Below are 20,103 nucleotides of genomic sequence, written 5' to 3' on the forward strand. Positions count from 1 at the left end.
AAACACGAAATAGGAGGAGGATGAGGGGAAGCAGAAAAGAAGTACGACTGCCAGTGAAGAGCAGGGTATATGTGCAGCCTTAATGGGAGAGTCAGGCTAGTCAGCCGTGTCACATCAGAGAGAGAAGGAGGACCAGAAGAGAACTCACCTATGTTCTGTAAGCTGGAAAAGAGACAGCTGATTTTGAATGACAACTTTTCTGTGGCACAAAGACAAGTGAGAGTCGACGAGCACGCATCCAACTGTGAGTGTCCATATTAGGACGTCCAGTTCTGCAAACTGAGAGGTCATACATCGAAGAAGACACTGATAAAAGCAAGTTGTAGCATTAGAAATACAGTTTAAATTAACCTTTAAACAAGCAACCAATACTGTTTTATATTTGTATGTTTATACTATACTGTGTAACACTTTACAATAAGTTAGGTTCAAGTTGTATGACAACTAAAAATGAAACCGTTTAATGGGCATTTCTGCATATACCATATATTTAGGCAATGTAATATAAATGATCATTAATGTAATATTGTTTAAAGCTTTGGGGTCAGTATAATTTGTTTTTTACTCTATTTATCAAATAATCCTGAAAAAAATATAATTTTCCACAAAAATTAAGCAATTTTAAACATTGATAATAAATTTATTGAGCACCAGCATTTAATTTGCATTTAAAACTAGCAATAAGCAAGAACAAATTACATTTTAAAAGATATTACAATAGAAAACAATGCAAAACTATTTATTTTATTAAAAGCAAGTCGTAAAGTTTCATCAAGTTTGTACGTTTAAAAAAAAAATCATGTTGTAGCATGTTGTGTATTATATTTACCTTACTACCAATATGTTAATCCACTACATTCCATGTTGACATCAAATAAGTTTTAATACCAGTAACAGTTCTGGAGGGGAAAATGTTGTATATAAATTGCATCATAAACATGAACGAGTGCTCTATGCCATTGCGGCCATAGACAAACAAAAAAAGTTGTTTATACATGCAACATTCAATCTCAGAAATGTATTGTCCCCACATGATCAGTCATCATATAAAATCTGGAAACTGTACTGCATAGATTAACTTCGACTAGAGTAAGGTTTATTTTGCCTCCTCAGAGAAAACGTCCCTGATTTTATGTCTATGAATCACTGCCAAACAATAGAGATTCAGAGACAGTTCGTTCAAAAATGGTTGTATCTGCACTAGGATGTTTAAATACAGCAGCACATGCCATTATTTCATGAATCATTAAAGCATCATTAACTTGGATTCCTGTTTATGACACTGTTTCCTAGATAATTCTGCTCTCGTGAGGACACAAGTACAGGTAATGTCCTACTGGTCTCCACGATATTAGTTTTTGCTATTTTAATGAGTTCTGCGCAGATCACATTTCTGAGCCAGTAATATCAATGTATGTCACAATCATTTAAATCAAACATGCCACAAAGTCAGCATTTCATTATGGAGAAAATGCAGATAGAAAATCCACATAGACATATGAATGAATGGCCGGGCCAAAAGTAATCAGCAAATGTCTGTGCGTGTCTGTGAGCGCGTGTCTACATCTGTGACACGATGACTTCTACCGCTCTTTCTTCCACAGAACATTTAATTATCATTCATAAATCAGTTTTTTCTTATATTCGGTGAGGGCATCATCTGTGATGAGACTGTTTCAATGTTCCAGCATCTCTGATTCCTGGCTGAATAGTTGAAGTAAATAACAAAAAGAAAAACTCAAAGCTGAACTTTTTTGTGTGTTCATTATCAGTGTTAACAACTCTGTGCCATCATATGTTAATATCTCCTGAGCTGCAGACTAACTGGATTTTGTAGAATCACAGGCGCTTGTTATTAATCTTTATCTCCCCCTCTCTTTTTCTCTCTTATGGCTGGTTAATGGCCCTTGTCCTCTGTTTGATTAGTTCATCTCTTTAGCCTTTAAATAATAATTCACCCAGTTCGGGCTTTGGCAGGCTAGTCAAGCCGCATACATGCATGTAATGTATGGAATAGTTCACTGAGAAAATAAAATTCTGTTATCATCTACTCACCAAATCTTCTCTATCCTGTATGATTTTTATTTTTATTATTATCATTTTTTGGAGCTCAAAAGTAGATGTTAGGCAGAATGCCTGAGACGCTTTTCCCCCCATGCAATTAAAGTGAATGGATAGCAAGGAGCTATCAGGCTCAAAAAACGAACAATAGCACCATAAAAGTAGTTCATACATCTCTTATGCTTTATAGAAAAGAAGCATGCACTGACCAATTCTGAATATTTCTATTTGCTCAATAATTATGTTCATTTTGTGGCTGAAAACTGATAAATAAAGCACACTAAAAACTAAAGCAACTCTTAAAGATAAAGCACTCTTCACAAAGTAGAGCTCCCAAATCTTGGCTATAATCTATTGCTTTCTCTTTAGCGTTAGATAATGATCCACAAACTATATTCACAGTTCTTGCGTATACAAACATGATACGTCAAGACATGTAACGCATTGATGGCACAATAACAATAAATGACGGCAAATCGGATTCTCACATGCACATTCAATTTGCATGAATTAGATATGAAAGTGCAAGATAAATTTAAGGGTCAACAACCGTTAACATAGTCTCTTTAAAAAAAAAGAAAAAGATCTAACATACAGTATGGCTTAAGAGAAAATACAGCTGATGAGTCATAATGGACTTTTGTGTTATTTTATGGCCATCATCCACTTCCATTGTATGGAAAAGAGCAGCATGAACATAACCTAACATCTCCTTTTGTGGTCTGTATTCAGTATTCTCTTAAAGTACTGACAATGTTTATACATTCATATGAGGAAACGGAATGCATTAATATAATTATATTCTATCTGAAGGCCTTGGCGAGTGTTTGGGCATCAGTGTGCCAGACACTGTACCAAAGAGCAAATGCTGGGATTGTTGGAATCATATTACATGTGATTCTGTGTCAAAAGAACAACATGCTCATATAACATTTTCCTAATAGAGTGAGGTGCACCTCACATTTAAAAAATGCAAAATTCATAATGCATAATAAATGAAAGTGTTTCATCTTTATAGTTAGCTAATTAGGACGCATTACTCAAAGTAATGGAACCACAGATGGAATAATATCTGCTGTTGAAAAATGTATGTAAGAGAAGGTGTGGTTTGATGATAATTGATGTTAGAGTACAACAAACCTTGAAAAGTGAAGGAAGTGAAGTCTCAAAGAAACCATCATGACCCTTTTTATATCCCTCAGACTTCATTTGTCATTGCAGACAAAGAAACTGCATCACATGGTGGATCTTTTGAATAACACTGTTCACAAATCAATTTCAATTTCATCCCCAGCTTGACGAGGTGAGAAGCATATCGATCATGTTAGACAAACATGATTCTTTCAGCTCCAAAGACACACACACACAGTTACACACTGCACCATTTAGATACAAATGTCTGCTCTGCAGAGAACTGAGAACATTATGCTGATACAAATGTAACTCCCTGCCTCTAAGTGAGTCCAGGCTCAGCACACAAGTGTTTGCATGCAGTGCCATCTAATGTTCATTGCTCAGAATGCAGTTTAAAGATGCAGATATATTGGGGACCGTTGGTCTGTCGTTACAGAAACAAACAATTAGCCTAATGGTAAATTGAAATCAATAAAGAACCACACAAACCTAGGGCCCTAGACACCTTGACTTGTTCTGGAGCAAAAATATCTGTGGGGTAGGACATGGCCTAGTGAGCAATAAGGAAATAAACAAAAATGAGTAATCATGACAATTTTCCATCATCTGTGAAAACAAGAAAACAGAGCCTAAAAACAAAAATTATTAAAAGCTTAATCACTATTGGAAACACTGAAATTAGAGTACCTTACCTTGAAACTCTGCACTAAAGATCTTGGTCAAAGCTCAGCCAGGATAATGCCACAAAAGCTCAAGAGTTAGAAATGGCCAAAGGTTTCAAGGTATTTGGTAAATCGATCAACTACTTTATACCAATGGTCTCTTCAGTCTATTTAGGTTTATGGTGGGAAGAGCGGCCCAGGAGCTGATTGCATAAAATGCTTAGAAGAGATAGTTCACCCAAAAATTAAAATTCTGTCAGTATTTAAAAGAGATAGTTCACCCAAAAATTTAAATGCTGTCAGTATTTACGCACCCTCATGTTGTTCCAACTCCGTAAGACCTTCGTCCACTTCGGAACTTGAATTAAGATAGTTTTGATGAAATCTGAGAGCTGGATCACTCCTCCATACTGGTCCATAGGCTTCTTCAGGGATTGAAACTTGCCGGCCTCGAAAAGTTATTAAAGACATCGTTAAAATAGTCCAAGTGACTACAGTGGCTCAATCTTAAGTTTATCAAGCGACGAGAATACATTTTGTGCGCAAAAACAAACACAAATAATGACTTTATTTCAACTATTCATTTCCTTCTCTGTGGGCCTCTAGTCAGTTAACGTAGTATGATTCTGTAGAGCTACGTCACACTTAGGCTCATTATTGGCCGACGCTGGTCATGTGGGTGATGCGTGTGACGTACCACAACAGAAGCGTACGCTGTTAAACTAGTGAACTTACTCGAGGCCCACAGAGAAGGAAATGAATAGTTGAAATAAAGTTGTTATTTTAGTTTTTTTGCGCACAAAAACTATTCTCGTCGCTTGATAAACTTAAGATTGAGCCACTGTAGTCACTTGGACTATTTTAACGATGTCTTTAATAACTTTTCGGGGCCTGCAAGTTCAATCCCTTAGAAGCCTATAGAGGAGTGATCCAGCTCTCAGATTTCATCAAAAATATCTTAATTCGTGTTCCGAAGATGAACAAAGGTCTTACGGGGTTGGAACAACATGAGAGTGAGTAAATACTGACAGAATTTTCATTTTTGGGTGAACTAACCCTTTAAGTTTTAGTCATCTAATTTTTTTCTTCAAGACTGGTCATAACTTTTTTTAAAGTCAGTTAATTCAGGGGCTGTATCCTTTGAAGGCTGCGTCCTTTGAACTGAGTGGCCGACGCAGTCTTCGAAGGAGGCACCAAGCCTTGTTTGAAGTGGAAACTATAGCCGATTGTGTCACCAAGGCGCGACAAATGCTGTCCCAATGCAACGGTCCTTCAAAATGTGGCCTGCAAATGTGTCCTTCTTTTACCGTGAATTGCAGGATCCTACTTCAGAAGGATTTTGCGCATACATTTATAAAGTTTTATATATAAAGTTCAGTACAAATGTTACTGCCACTCGTTATAACGGCTGTCACATTTGCTAGGCAACAAAACCAGACCGTCCCATTGAACACCTCCTGAGACACAGCTAGCAACAATGTGTTAATGTGACAATACTTTTTGTAAGTTTCATTTTCCATATAACCAGTGGTGGAATGTAACGACATACATTTACTCTGGATTAAAGTACACATTTTAAGTAGGCCTACTTTTGATTGTTATTCAACTCCACTTCATCTCAGAGGCAAATATTTTATGAAATATTTTTTTTAAATGAAAAACTGACTTTTTAACCATGTATATTAGATTTTGATATTTGATATTATGCATTATGCTGCCCTGCAGTGTTTAGCTCATAGAATGGTTTTTCGTGTTAAAATGGTTTGATTGTTGGATGTGAGTTCATTTAATTTAGGCTATTCTTAGACTATTCTTCAGTGAGACTAGATCTCAGTGACTGGCAGCCCACGCCTGAGTCAGTCCTGCAAACCTGTTAGTGGACAGTGGAAATATGCACTGATCCCAGAAGATGTCCCACTGGCAGAAGCCTTACCAGGGTCTCTATTGTGCAGCCCATCCAGATCCAGCAGCAGCACCAGAATCTCCTGCTCAGCTCAATAAAAGTCTACAGAAAAATGTTTTCTTCCAATCTGTTTTATTTATACTGTGATTTCATTTTTTATTTTGATTTTCTTATCTTAAACTTAACTTATGTAAAAAGTACTGTAAGTAAAAATGTTATAGAACAATTTATATTGTATCATGTACAAATTAATTGATATGACAAAAAAATGTACAGAATAATTAGTTTATTAAATTTACAAGTTATAACTTGTATTACAAAAATAAACAATGGACATAAATTCTTTTTTATTCATTTACAAATTATAACTTACTGCTGGTTCCTCCTTCTATCCTTCGTGGCCCGGAAAAGAAGGACGGTAGGCAGGGTTGCCAGGTGTGTGCAACAAATGTATCCCAAAAAGCCCATTGGCTTTTCTCCATCGGGCGGCCAAATTCTCTACTGGCTTTGTGCGTCTGAGGGATGTTTTGGGAGTGTCGGAGCTCCGAAATCGTACTTACGGGAGTGGAAATCAACCCGTGGGAAAAAAATGTTTACCCATGGCAACAACTTAAAGGGATACTCCACTTTTTTTGGTAAACAGGCTCATTTTACAACTCCCCCAGGGTTAAACTGTTGAGTTTTACCGTTTTTGAATCCATTCAGCCGATCTCCGGTTCTGGCGGTACCACTTTTAGCATAGCTTAGCATACATCATTGAAGTGGACAAGACCATTAGTATTTCTCAAAAAAAATGACCAAAATGTTTAGATATTTTTCATATTTAAAACTTGACTCTTCTGTAGTTACATCGTGCACTAAGACCGACGGAAAATGTAAAGTTGCGATTTTCTAGGCTGATGTGGCTAGGAACTATACTCTCATTCCTGCGTAATAATCAAGAAACTTAACTGCCGTACCATGAGTGCAGCAGGCGCAATGATATGACGCAGCGCCTGAAAATAGGCTATCTTCCGTCAACTGCACTGCGTCATATCATTACGCCTGCTGCACTCATGGTACGGCATAAAGTATCCCTTTAAAAGTAGTAAACCTCGGACTTGGCAACACTGACTGTAAGCCGCATTTCGAAGTAGCCTTTGAATTGGGACAGCCTTCATCGTGACACAATCAGCCTTCAAATACGGCCTTCGGAGGATGCAGCCCCTGAATTGAGACACAGCTAACTTAGCGGCAATGTTTATGCAACTGGCCCCAGATCAATTTTAAAGGAATAGTTCACCCAAAAATGAAAACGTTGTCATCAATGACCCTCAAATTCCAAACCAGTATGCATTTCTTTTTTCAAAGAATGTTTGTAAATCACACAGTTAAAGGTAGCATTGAATTCTATAGCAGGAAAAAAATACTATGGAATTCAACACCTTCAACTGTCTAGTTACCAACATTATTTAAAAAAATCGTCTTTTGTGTTCAACAGAAGAGAGAAACTCATAGAGGTTTGGAACAACCTGAGGGTGAGAAAAATATTACACAATTTTAATTTTTGGGTGAACTTGTCAGGGTTTGGTGTTGAGGAGATGAAACAGGGGCTTTTTTATTAATAAAAATAAAACAAAAAACAAACAAAAACCACCCCGTGGGGGAAAACAAGACAGGACTCAAGACTTCACCTACTGGGCTTGGCAGGAACACGAAACAAGAGGAGACAACAGACAAGGTTAGACGACCAAACAGCACAGGACTGAAAACACAAGGAGAATAAATAAGGAAGCAAACAAAAGAGGGTAATGAGGGAGGACCGGTGGGGCAAATGAATCAATAATCAGGTAACAAGATGGGCGGGGTTAACAATCGACAGGATAGCACATGGTACAAGGAAACATACATGACAAGCCATGTCCAACCAAACATGACTAAAAACACAAGCACATGGCCAGTAAAACAAATCACAAGCCATGTGCTTACACAAAACAACCAATGAGAACACTCATAAGCCCCGTGTTCACACAAAACAGGACAACATGAAAGCACACAGCTAGTGTTAAACAAGCTGTGTGCTACAGTACAAGACAAAACGTGTCAGGGCTCTGTCACAAAACCAAGAAATAGACTAGACAGAAGTGTCAGAACCCTGACAGAACTATCCATTTTACTCAAATTCAAAATAATTTGATAATTAGAAAATAATATCCCACAGAATCATTCTAGATTCGGACATCGTTTTGATTCTACACAACCTTTATCTCTGAAAATTGTCAAAACAAATGTAATGCAGAGTTTCAAAACTTCAATCAATAAAATAGCTTTGCTAATGAAATAGCACCTAATAAGAAAAATAAACACCTTAGAGTACCTCTAATGAGACCTGTAAACAAGCTTAGCTGCTTATTTTATTGAGGCATTCACTGCAGATCAGACAGTAATTTCAGTAATAGGTTCAGTAATTTAACTTAGGGGCCCCTATGACCTATGAGCCTAAAAAAAATATTTAGTGTTCTTAAAATTCTGTTTGAAGATCAGCTATACTTTACCAAAAGCACTTGTTTTGTTGAATTCAGCTACCTAATATCGACATGTCCTACACTATTTTTAGAATTAGTTCTTCAATTAGGCCCACACTTTCACACTAAATATAGGCCTATGAGATTAAATAAAGCAATTATAATATCACTTATAATTAAATAATTATAATTATTAAGCAATCACGCACGCACACACAAACACACACACAAACACACACACACACACACACACACACACACACACACACACACACACACACACACACACACACATTCATCATTCATGTATCATGCCTTTCTGTCTAGCAACTGTGTGAAACACAGACAGCATCTAAGCATGAAGTGATTGCATTTATCCAGGGAAACACAAGGTGGAACACTTATACTGCTGAAAAGTTAAAGTCTGCTTGTCGTGCTTGTTTTATCTGTTGCATTTAGAACATAATTTATTAATAATTTTAATGAGATTAGGTATTTTTATATTTTATTTTTAATACTTGAACAGTTTTAGCTGTAAACGTGAATTGAGAAATACAACAACAACAACAACAACAAAACTATTGAAGAATTAATAAGAGATTTAGCCTCCAGATAAATTTGTCAAACAGTAAATAAATCTGAAATTGAAGTTAACTTCAGTAATATTTGGAAGAAACAGGACTAACATATTTCTGTGATTTTCAAGAAGCATGAGGTTTATGCATGCCACAAATTGTAAACACATTTTGACATTATCTCTTCAAACTTTTTTTTCTGTTGCTGGAGGGGTGTAAAAAGCATTAAGTTCAGTGTTTCCGCAAACATATAGGGACACTGTTTCAAAATCACATTCCAAAATTGTTTTGTGATTTTGATAATGATATTTGGATTTCTTTGAGATGGATGGCAGAGAAATAACTAAGCTTAAACAAAGTAAATGAATGTCACAAAATACATTTGTCATAAAAATTTCGAGTCATATTAAATTAATAGAATAATCTCAGATTTAATTTTGACATAAACGTCATTATAGAGTTGAAATGATCAGTGATTGATTTTTTAAAATATTTATTTCATGCAACATGACAGAATTCCCAAGATATCCCATACATCTGCTATTTAGAAAGACATATTGTATAATGGTTACTGATGGACTGGTCATTATAATTTCATTTTAGTTCATGTATGTGCAGTTGTCTTGCCGTTTGTTTGTTTGTTTGTTTGTTTGTTTGTTTGTTTGTTTGTTTGTTTGTTTGTTTACCAGATCCACAGGCAAAATGTCTGAATGATAGCTTGAAGTCTACTAAGGCCTTAAGAAAGACACTTAACCCAGCTTTCTCTTTTGTTCATAGAATGAACATTCTGTTCATAGAATGAACAAAAGCCTCGTAACAGAAATGTATTCAACAGCAGTTGGTGGACTGAGCACATTCTGTTGGTGCTTTACTGAAAGCAAGAAATGCCCTTTGGGCATTGGAAAAATGTGATTCTTGCACCACCCATGTCTGTCATAAATCATAAATCTTCCTGTAAAACCAGATAATGAACTGAAATGACTTTGCTTAAAGGTGCTCTAAGCGATGTCACACGTTTTTAAGGCCAAAATTTTTTTTGTCACATACAGCACACATCTCCTCACTATCCACTAGCTGCCTGTCCGCTGAACACACTGTAAAAACACGCGGTCTCTGTAGACACCCCAGGCTCCACAAACGGCAACAAAAACAAACTGGGCTTACCCGCACCACGAAACATAACAAACTGTTCCAGCCAATAACTGACAAAAAGGATTTGGGGGTGGGGTTTGGGGGGTTAGTGCACGGATGAGGAGGAGGGAGGGTCTAGCTAGCCTCCGTTTTGTTTGACAATACTTCGAACGTCAACAAGAAGTGACGTCACCCAACATCGCTTAGAGCACCTTTAAAAACATAAAAGAATACATTTAAAGAATATAAACTTCGAGTCAACCTGCGTAAGTGGCATGACAAACTTTAATCTCTAATGAAAATACTTTACCACTGGTTTCTGTGACTGGTATTGCCAATGTCGTTGTGTGCATTGTTGTCGGATTTGGGACTTCTGAAATGGTAAGTATTTATACATTAATGGTAATAATTTTCAGAATTATAAATAAATTATATATACATTAAAAAGAACACAATGTGTTTACCTGCACAGTAAGCTGCACAGTATATTGGCCTGAGAAACTCATACACATAATAATTTCCTGGACAAGCTTTGACTTGTATGGGATGAAAGGTGTAACTACAGCAGTCGTTCCCTGTGGAACCACAGACTTTCCGGGTGACCACTCCATCTTCTAACTGTGGGTGAGGGCCATTGAGCCACAGTGGGCTAAAAGTGCCACACATGCCATAATCAACACATGACTCTGGCATTTGGGCACTCTGACCATTGTAGAACAGCCTCTACCAGCCATTCCAGTTGACATCACTATCACATCTGGAATTGGAGAGATCACCAGTCGAAGTTTTATCTGCTCTCCAAGGCTCATCCAGACTGTTATAACTGTAGCAGGGGTCAACATTCGGTAGACTGGAGACAACAACTGTTAAGGAAAATTAGAGACAAAACTTAATTATTTGATTTCTACTCACACCGATTTCCTAATTGCCACAAAGTCTATAAACAATATCAATAACTATGAGGTTTTAAGTTAAAAACCAGAACACATAATATTTGTATTTTCTCTAGCAGTGATGTTTTTTATTGTTTTTATTAAACACCACTTTCATGTGTACAAAAGAAATTGTACATGCCTATGAAAAACAACTGCATGTGCATAAGAAAACTAGATCATATAAATAAACCGAACACAATAATATGCGAGCACAGTATTTGTTTGGTGTAAGCTTTGACAAGTTTTAATATACACTAATGTTTATTGTGCATAATCGGAATTTTACTTGTGTGCTTTATGTCACTTTAGTGGCTCCATAATTTTAAATGTAAAGTTGTACACTTCAAAAACAACAATAATTATTGATCAAATATTTTTTAGGATATTTTATATTTAGTTTCATGAATTGTTGGGTTTTTCATGATTTTTTTAATATAATTTATAATTTTTATAATAAACTATAATAGCCTTTTTAAATTGGCAAGTTCCCGAAGATCCATATTGTGATCTGGGAGTGGTGTAAACAACTATTTTAGGAACAATAAAGAGGTTGCTAAAATTTTATTGAATTACCACCTTTCCATGGAAAATGCATTAATCTTAAGCAGCTCTGGAAATGCAGTCTTTAGCAAAGCTCACGATTTAATTTGTTATTAAGTAAAAGACATAAGAGAATGACTGTACCTGCACAATATGCGGGGGCTGGGATCATTCGATTTAATCTTGCAAGTTTGTAGACATAATAATTTCCAGGACAGGCTTTGACTTGGATTGGGTCAGATCTGTAATAACTGCAAAATTCGTAATAAGAGCTGTAGACGTCACGACTAACAACTCCATATTCCAGCCGAGGATGAGAGCCACCAAGCCACAGAGAACTAAAACCTCCACATGACATATAACTGAAACACCACTCAGGCATCTGAGCACTCGATCCATTAATGAAGAGACGATACCAGCCATGCCATTCAATACGAGTGTCATCATATCCATATATATGATTATTAACAGCAAAGAAATCATCTGGGCTTCTATTTTGTTCATCAAGAATGGTGTAGTCATAGCATGGGTCATCATCATCTGTGTTGGTTGCAGTTACTGAGATCAAACAAAAGAAACAATGACAAAATCATTGATGGGTTTGACGTTCTGGAGCAGTCAAAGCCAGACTTAATCCATACATATTCCAATATTCCAAATATTCCAGATTCAAGATACCAAGCCCATTCTTATTCCACATGACTGTTACATGTATAAAACACTTGTAACTATTTGAGCATTCTAATGATGCTAAAAGTGTAATGATACCCAATTATTTTATATCTACACAATTGGGACTTAAAGGGTAACTAAACCCCTGGTCAGAGCCTTACTCCACCCACTGACAATATTTGAAAAATGCTGGAAAAGTGGGCAGAGCCCAGCGGAGGGGGGCGTGCACCTGAGATGCATCTCTTTGTATGGAACCTGCCTACGTCACCAACAACCGCTGCGTCCCGAACCACCGCAAACATACAATAGGAAAATACCACTGCAGTAGCCACCGTTCAACCTGAAGAGGGCAGCACTCAGACGTTTTTATACCATATATTGTAGAACACTTAATAACTTTAAACCCAAATGTCAAAAAATTTACTGGAATCAATGAACAGCATTTATGAAGCTCCATTCTAACAGATCATTAACTAAAAAAAGTTGTTTTAGTGTTTACTTACCCTTTAAAGAGGACATATGTAGAATTGAGAAACCTTGTTATTAGCGACACCAGTTGCTGATAATGAAACTGCTGCCAGCAACTTATTCATCGTGCTCGCACTCGTGCAAAAGTAACGTACAAGAGACTGAACTTGATTCAAGGACTGTATTTACTCACGTCGAAGATCTTTTTTGTTCTCCTCTTATAAGTAAAAAATGGAAATAGGCTACCTATGCATTTAACATCCAGACACCGTCCATGCTGCTGAGAGCGACGGTGTAAACATGTGCTGCACGGTTTCTACTTCATAACAAAATAAACATACCAAAAATCACAGTGTGGAGAAAGCGGCAGTTAAGAAAGCATCTAATCATATTATTGATATGTTTGCATCAGCTCTGCAATTCACCGGTATCATGTCAACATGAGGAAATTAAAATTACACTGTTATGATATATTGATTATAAACTATATTTGAGACTACAGACTAAAGATCTGGCTATGTGAGACTATAGTTTGAATTAATCCCTTTTCTTTGTATGACACGTTGACAGTTACAGAATAGCTCTTTTGGCATGAAATATTATATGAGCAGTCATTTCATGTCATTGAGCGGAAGAGATGTTCTCTGGAGCATGAGTAACCGTCACATCCTTTGGAGGTCCTTTTCCATAAAAATCAGTCTACAGGTTTTCATACACAACCTAGTCGGGGGAGGTATTGTTTTTTAAAAGTTTTGTTACTAGCTGTTCACACACTGTCAATACAAAAGCGATTAATACGTGGATTTTTTTTTACAGATAGCCCCTTGAAAGTTAATTTGACTGCCTGTCAACCTACACAAAGTCTTGTCGAATGTGGAAACTGGAGCTGGAGTTGTAATGGAAGCTGTCGGTGATATAGTGCTGACATCTGGAAGGAAGAAATTTGAAGACATGATTTAAAGAATAAAGAAATAATTCAAAGATTATTTAAGATAAATTGGGGTAAAACAGTATACCTGTACAGTAACTTGCACACCCAGATTGTTTTACAAATTCATACACATAGTAATTTCCGGGACAGGCTTTGACCCTGATGGGTAAAGAAATGTGATCACAGCAGCTTGACTCAACCCCACAAACCTCCCTGGTCACCACTCCATCTTCTATCTGAGGCTGAGGACCATTGAGCCACAGACTGAGGACTGTATTACAGCTGTATGGACTAACACAGCTCTCTGGCATTCGGATGTCCATTCCATTGTAGAAAAGTCGGTACCAGCCTTTCCAGGAGAAAAAGTCATCACAAATGTATAATCCACTTTCATTAGTGGCTCTCCAAGGTCGATCCAGAGATTCATAGTTGGAACAAGGATCACTGCTGATGCTGTCGAAAGCAACTGTTAAGGATGAAAAAAAAATCGTAATTCTTCATCAAAACTGAGCCGAGCACGGTGACAAATACATGTGCATTGTTTTATTACCGGATGCACATAAGAAATGATGATGCATGGTGCAGCGCTATTACAACGCATTTTAGCATGATTAAATTGGATTTGATGTGCTTGTTGAACACGAAACATGGGTTTTACATTGAAATACTGCATGCTAAAGTGATGCGAATGTTAAGTATTTCGGACTAACTGTGTAATTATTATAAACCTATATTAAATGCACAATGATGTAGCGTTACTACTTTTAGCGTGTCAAGTCTAACTGTCTAAAAATAGGCAAATTTCATAATAATGTTAAAATGATATAATAGAAACTAATATAAACCTTCGATACAGAGAGACTAAATATGTCATATACACAAAAGTCCAGCCCAGGCTCATTTGGAAAAACATTCCCTTGGTGACATTTCTGCAAAATTATATTACCTTGGTTTTTCCGCATTTTGTGACACTGTCAAAGTCAAATATCCAGTAAGTGGCAGTAAAGGTGCATTCAGTTTTGTCCGAAATCGATGAACGTGATACTAGCAACATTTTATTACGTTGGTTGTACATATCCCTGTTGTTTGTAAATTAAATGTCCAGTGAGTGATGCTAAAAGGATATGCCTTGTTGTGTTTGAAAATAACATACAAAACCACAAGAGCGCCGCTATGGTTTCTGGGCCCCCCAGACTATATCCCAGCAAGCAAATTTGCATTTAAAAGACGTCTAATAGCCATCTAAACACAGCCTTGACGTCTAGTCTAAAACAAAGCAAAATGTGGGCTATCAGTGAAAATTTAATAGACGTCTAAACCATAGCCCAAGAATACACTAGTCATCAATTAGATAACATGTCAAAGAAATGAAACCAAACAGCTTGTAATAACTGTTGACTTTACTTACTCGATGGAATGTCATACATCTCTCAAGTTGTTTTGGCAGAAACGACATGTAACCAAATTCAAGGTTATTTTGGCTAGAAGTGGGTTACTCATATATAGGGACGGACTAAATTAGGCTTATAGTTAACCGAGACTGAAATGACAGCTATTGCTTGCTGGGTAGCCACAGCCCCTGTCACAATCATTGGTCGGTCGGTTGGTGGTGGGGGATGGGTTCATCCTAACCATCCATCCCGTTATAGTGCCCCTGCAAAACACTTCCCTAAACCTAATCGATAGTGTTACAATAGCAAACGAGATAAAAACGCATTTGGTGAAGCAACCATGTAATTTGTGCTTTGTGGTTCAAGTCTTTGAGCTCTTTTATTTTGACTTGTGTTTCAAGGGACTCGGACCCAAACGCTCTGCATCACAAATGTAACCCTGTTCCAATTGAGCTACCGAACAAGATCACTTTGTAACAAAAGCCATACATTTGGAGCTGACTATGTGATGCAAATGTCATAATGTAGCTATTAGTGTACAAATAATGCACTATGGTAAAAGTTTTTTGAAGTTCAAGGAACCACGCGAAATTAAGTATTTAATCCATAATCTGTTGTTTGAAATGGAATAAAAGTTTCACTGCTTCTACTGTTTGTTTCAGCTGGAACCTGCATGGAATTAAATTGCATAGGTACTGAATGTTTTTGGATTGTTGAGTGTAAAAATGTAGATAGAGAGGCGCCTTTTTCTAATGACCCTGGGTTGGAAAAGTCTTTAACAGAGCATAATGTGAACGTGTAATGCCGCATCTGCGCAGTATGAAGGGCTGTAGACTGACTCATCAGGTCTGACAAGTTTATAGACATAATAATCTCCTGCACAGGCTTTCATTTGAATGGGGGTGGATCGGAATTCATCACACTGACCCCCTGGATGATATCCCAAGACTTCACGGGTCACCACCCCATCTTCAAGTTGTGGATGAGAACCATTGAGATAAAGTCCATTACCACTACCACATCTTCTGTCACTCACACACCACTCAGTTAGACATCTGGGCATTTTCTCCATTTAAATACAGCCGATACCAGCCATTCCATTCAACAAGAGAGTCATCGTCATCGGCGGGGTTGTCTTGATCACTACGTATGTCTCTCCATGAGTTATCCAGCACTGTATATTCAAAGCATGGATCAGTGCCCAAAGTCGTGGTTTCTAAGAGAATAGTTTCAAAAGAGACAAAAGATGACAGTTAATTGAGAGGCACAAATATACTACTATATAATTTATCCCGTTTTTGTTTCCTTTATCTCTTTCAACACAAGAAGCACAAAGGGGATTCAGTGGATCCTGAAGACTCCTGCACTGACGCTGTACCCTTCACCTTCAGTCTCAGCTCCTTGGATTTTGCAAGACTTTACTTGCTCCTTTTTTTTTAATAAACATTAAACTTCCCAGTGTTGGTGTTAGGTGTATCTGCACTTTTTCACAAAGTATGATTAGCACAAAATGTTTAGTTCTATTCAAATTGCTCCTGACTCGAGCATATTTTCTGCTCTCTGTGTCGGACAGTAGGCTACAAGAACAACAAAGAGGAAAGGGCAGATAACATGCTTGGCGTGCAGTTTATTAGACATTTATAAATCCCATTGTGCTAAATCAGTGCAAAGTCTATATATAAATATATATAGGTCATTGACAAATAAACAAATAAATGTTTTTTTTAAATCTTTTCAAAAGTAATGTATATTTTTGTGTCATGAACAATGTATTTAAACAAGTTTCAGTTGTGAACATTTCTAAGTGTTTAAATTCACCTGAAAGTGTACCAACCTACCCATACTTGAAAGCAGTTTTTACCAGTATTTGATAGAGATCTACAAGGATCATTAAGGCTCCTCTGGACAATGCATTCATGCACACTGCAATTACCATAATAAGAGAGCCATGTTTGCAGTTGTGCCACCCTGACATGCAAATTGCTAGAAAAAAAGGTTTTCAATTATCTCAACAGCTATAAATCTACTGAAATGTATAACATTTGTTTATATGAAAGAGTAAAATGATGCCATAGAATTTCATTTTTATTTTTTTATTCTTAAAACACCATTTAAATGAGTATTTTAGTCTGTTCATTTGTGCGGACAGTTGCACAACCTGACATTTTGGGGGGTTTAAGATAACAAAACATTAAATATGTATTATCTAAATGTAATAAAAATTAATTTAAACTAAATAGGTTTTATAGATTAAAGTGATGCATGTCATGAATTTAACAAATTATGTTAAGAAAATAATGTACTTGGACACTTAGGAAATAATGTATGTGTGTGTGTGTATAATCATGTTTTGTTTTAAAATTAAATATATTATGTATTCATTTATATAGTAATAAGTAAGCATTGTAAACATTAAGATGAATGCAATTGTACATTTTACTTGTTTGCAATGGCTTTTTAAGACAATCACATGTTTCCTGCAAGTCTCCTGTCCTTGTGAAACCATAGTGAACATTACATGATAACCCTTAAATAACATGCAAGTTTAAGAACACAAAAATACTTCAAAACAACTGCAAAACGGTCTGTAACCAAGGTAAAGTTAGCCAGAAAATATGTTAACAAAGGCAGGCAACGCTGGTTGACCACAATAAACATTAAATATTAGCCGATTTTTATCTTTTAAAAACAATATTGCTGTAACTACATACACATACTACATCCAAATGTCAATGTATTATATACATATTGCAAACCAACGCATTTATTGACTACAAACTACCAAAAATCACAGTTCTGCTCTCTAACTCCATCGATTTGAATTGGCGCCGAAGCACTTCCTGAAACTATCTGAGGTCTACGCGAATCACGTGACAACCAAACATTTAGAACTTCCGTTGTCGCAACTCTCTCTCTATATGGCTCTGGCAGACACCAAACTTGTCTGTAAAAACATATTATTGATAATATAACACTCTTTAAGGTTAAACATGCTATGTTCTTAGTTCTAAATGAATGTTTGGAAGGACAATGTATATCTGTCACCTACCACCTGTCAATCACAACATGCAAATTGTCAAGACCTTATTTGAAATGTCTTTATCATAAATTAAACATCCATTACATAACAGAGTGCTCTATTGCATACAGCACATATACACATTTAATCTTACTAAAGGAGCAAACGTTTCAGTGGTGATAAAACTACTAGTATTGGTTAGGCTATTTTGCTGAACAAATACAACTAGACTATCATTCTACCAAACTGTTTAGTTTTGTTCAATTTAGAACACAATCTCTCAATGACTTTATCGCACATTTAACACAGAAAGAATACCATCCTTTAGTATTAGCATTATTGGCAGTGTACATTTATAAATTGCTACTTCACTTTTATAATTTTAAAATTATAAGAGCAGAGTCAGATGAGATGAACTTTACCTGAGCTGAAATGTGGCAGAAGAAGTTGTCTCTTCGACAGTTCAAACAGAATACAATGAAGCTGAACTGCAAGTTTCTGATTCCTATAATACTAAAATGATAGGCAGACCTAGTTATTTCACAGCTAAACAAGTTTTTCATTACATACTGTCGCGTGAGGAGATCTATGGTATGTCTGTTATGATGTGCCTTCAATTGACTTGTTAAAGTCAAAATACCATGTATTGTTTGTTCAGTTCTGTTTTCCCTCATAGAAACAAGTTTTTTTGTTTGTTTTTTTGCCGTTGACATTTTGTATGGCAAGCTGCCTTTTGCTGCCTTACATTTACATTTACATTGAACTTACCCAGATTCACTATGGTAAGCCATTATAAGTGTTTAGATTTTAGAAATGAGGGGTGTCTCGTCATATCCATTAATAGAGATATGTATGGTGTGGGATTGCCATAGGTTGATCACAACTCAGAGAGTCTGCTGGCAAAAAGAAAAAGCGACAGATCTGGTCATAAAACAAGAATCAACATTAGCTTGGCTTTTCGGAGATGGCAAGAACTGAGGGATTTGAAATGTTGTAAAAGCGACGCGGAGATGGTGTTTTATTACACAACATGTTAGTATGGGATTATATTGAAAAGATCAATTGCCATAGCTATCTGAGTTCACTGTAAAGCATTATGTATTGTGAAGGGATTATGGTTGCAGCAGTAGGATAACCATATTCATCCGCAAAACGATTTTATTCAGCAAAGTGTATGTTTGTTTTGTACCCGCTAGACTAGAGTTACAAAAGTTACAGTGTCCCTTTACTAAATAAGTGTGCAAAATGATGACTTGTTTATGCTGCATGATGAATTAATCAATTTGATGGTTTCTTACATAATATTTTTCGGTAAAAGTACAAATATACAAGAAATCTGTGGCGAAAAGTATGACTGCTGCAGAAAAAAATGCTGCAAAACAGCTTGTGATGTTTAAAATGTCTGTGTAAATATTGTTTATTGACATCAATCTAAACTTTAAAACAAGATGCAAACATGAAGATCCCATATGCTTAAAGAATGTGGGCCCTATTTTAACGATCTGAAACGCAAGTTTCAAAGCGCAAAGCGCAAGTAACTTTGTGGGCGGATCACGGTGCTGTAGCTATTTTCCCGGCGGGATAAATGCCTCTTGCAAAAATCTAAAAGGGGTTGGTCTGAAGTAGCTTCATTATTCATAGGTGTGGTTTGGGCGTAACGTGAAACAAACCAATAAGAGCTTTATATCACATTCCCTTTAAGAACATGATGAACGAGGTGCGCTTGTTCCATGGCGCAATACTATTATAACGGCGCATTTACCAGGCGCGCTTCAGAATGCGCGTTGAGTGTGAACAACGCGCATACACTGTAGATGATTCCCTCATCTACACAGATGCATTTAACTTTTTGCAAATGATACATTATTATAAGGAAAAATATTAAAACACGAGGGAAATCATTGTTGTGTCCATGACGATGGGGAAAATAGGCATAAAGCTTACACATTTACCCAAATTATTATATGCTAATAATATATGCTATAATTTATACTTTATTCAAAGCTAATTTGGGTGGGTTTGTCCCATCCCCAATGTCACTTCTCTTTCTTTTACGGCCCTGGTGAGAACATCGATCTCCTCGGCTGAGAACCGATTCTGAAGCGCGCCTGGTAAATGCGCCGTTATAATAGTATTGCGCCATGGAACAAGCGCACCTCGTTCATCATGCTCTTACT

The 20,103-nt window shown here is 36.6% G+C and overlaps 1 protein-coding gene across 1 annotated transcript; it reads right to left on the reverse strand.

Moving 5' to 3' along the window:
* Nucleotides 1-9,315: 9,315 nt before the first annotated feature.
* Nucleotides 9,316-18,407, reverse strand: LOC143741065 (uncharacterized). Its single transcript, XM_077233360.1, has 7 exons — nt 18,349-18,407; nt 13,602-16,123; nt 13,442-13,513; nt 11,590-12,003; nt 10,435-10,833; nt 10,281-10,343; nt 9,316-10,182 (listed from the first exon to the last, which is right to left on the reverse strand). Exons 2-5 carry the CDS (start codon nt 13,837-13,839, stop codon nt 10,694-10,696), a joined length of 864 nt encoding a protein of 287 aa, XP_077089475.1. The 5' UTR covers nt 13,840-16,123; nt 18,349-18,407; the 3' UTR covers nt 9,316-10,182; nt 10,281-10,343; nt 10,435-10,693.
* Nucleotides 18,408-20,103: the final 1,696 nt, after the last annotated feature.

Source organism: Siphateles boraxobius, unplaced genomic scaffold (assembly GCF_051911475.1).
Source record: "Siphateles boraxobius isolate OS27281-9 unplaced genomic scaffold, OSU_SipBor_1 1, whole genome shotgun sequence".
Classification (NCBI taxonomy): domain Eukaryota; kingdom Metazoa; phylum Chordata; class Actinopteri; order Cypriniformes; family Leuciscidae; genus Siphateles; species Siphateles boraxobius.

What these genes read in the sequence shown, in the direction of transcription:
- LOC143741065 (XM_077233360.1), bottom strand. Translation starts at nt 13,839, where the DNA reads ATGGACATCCGAATGCCAGAGAGCTGTGTTAGTCCATACAGCTGTAAT. An exon ending in GTGTGCAAGTTACTGTACAG is followed by an intron (nt 13,514 to 13,601) that starts GTATACTGTTTT and finishes TCTTCCTTCCAG; the next exon opens with ATGTCAGCACTATATCACCG. An exon ending in CACATTCGACAAGACTTTGT is followed by an intron (nt 12,004 to 13,441) that starts GTAGGTTGACAG and finishes GTTTGATCTCAG; the next exon opens with TAACTGCAACCAACACAGAT.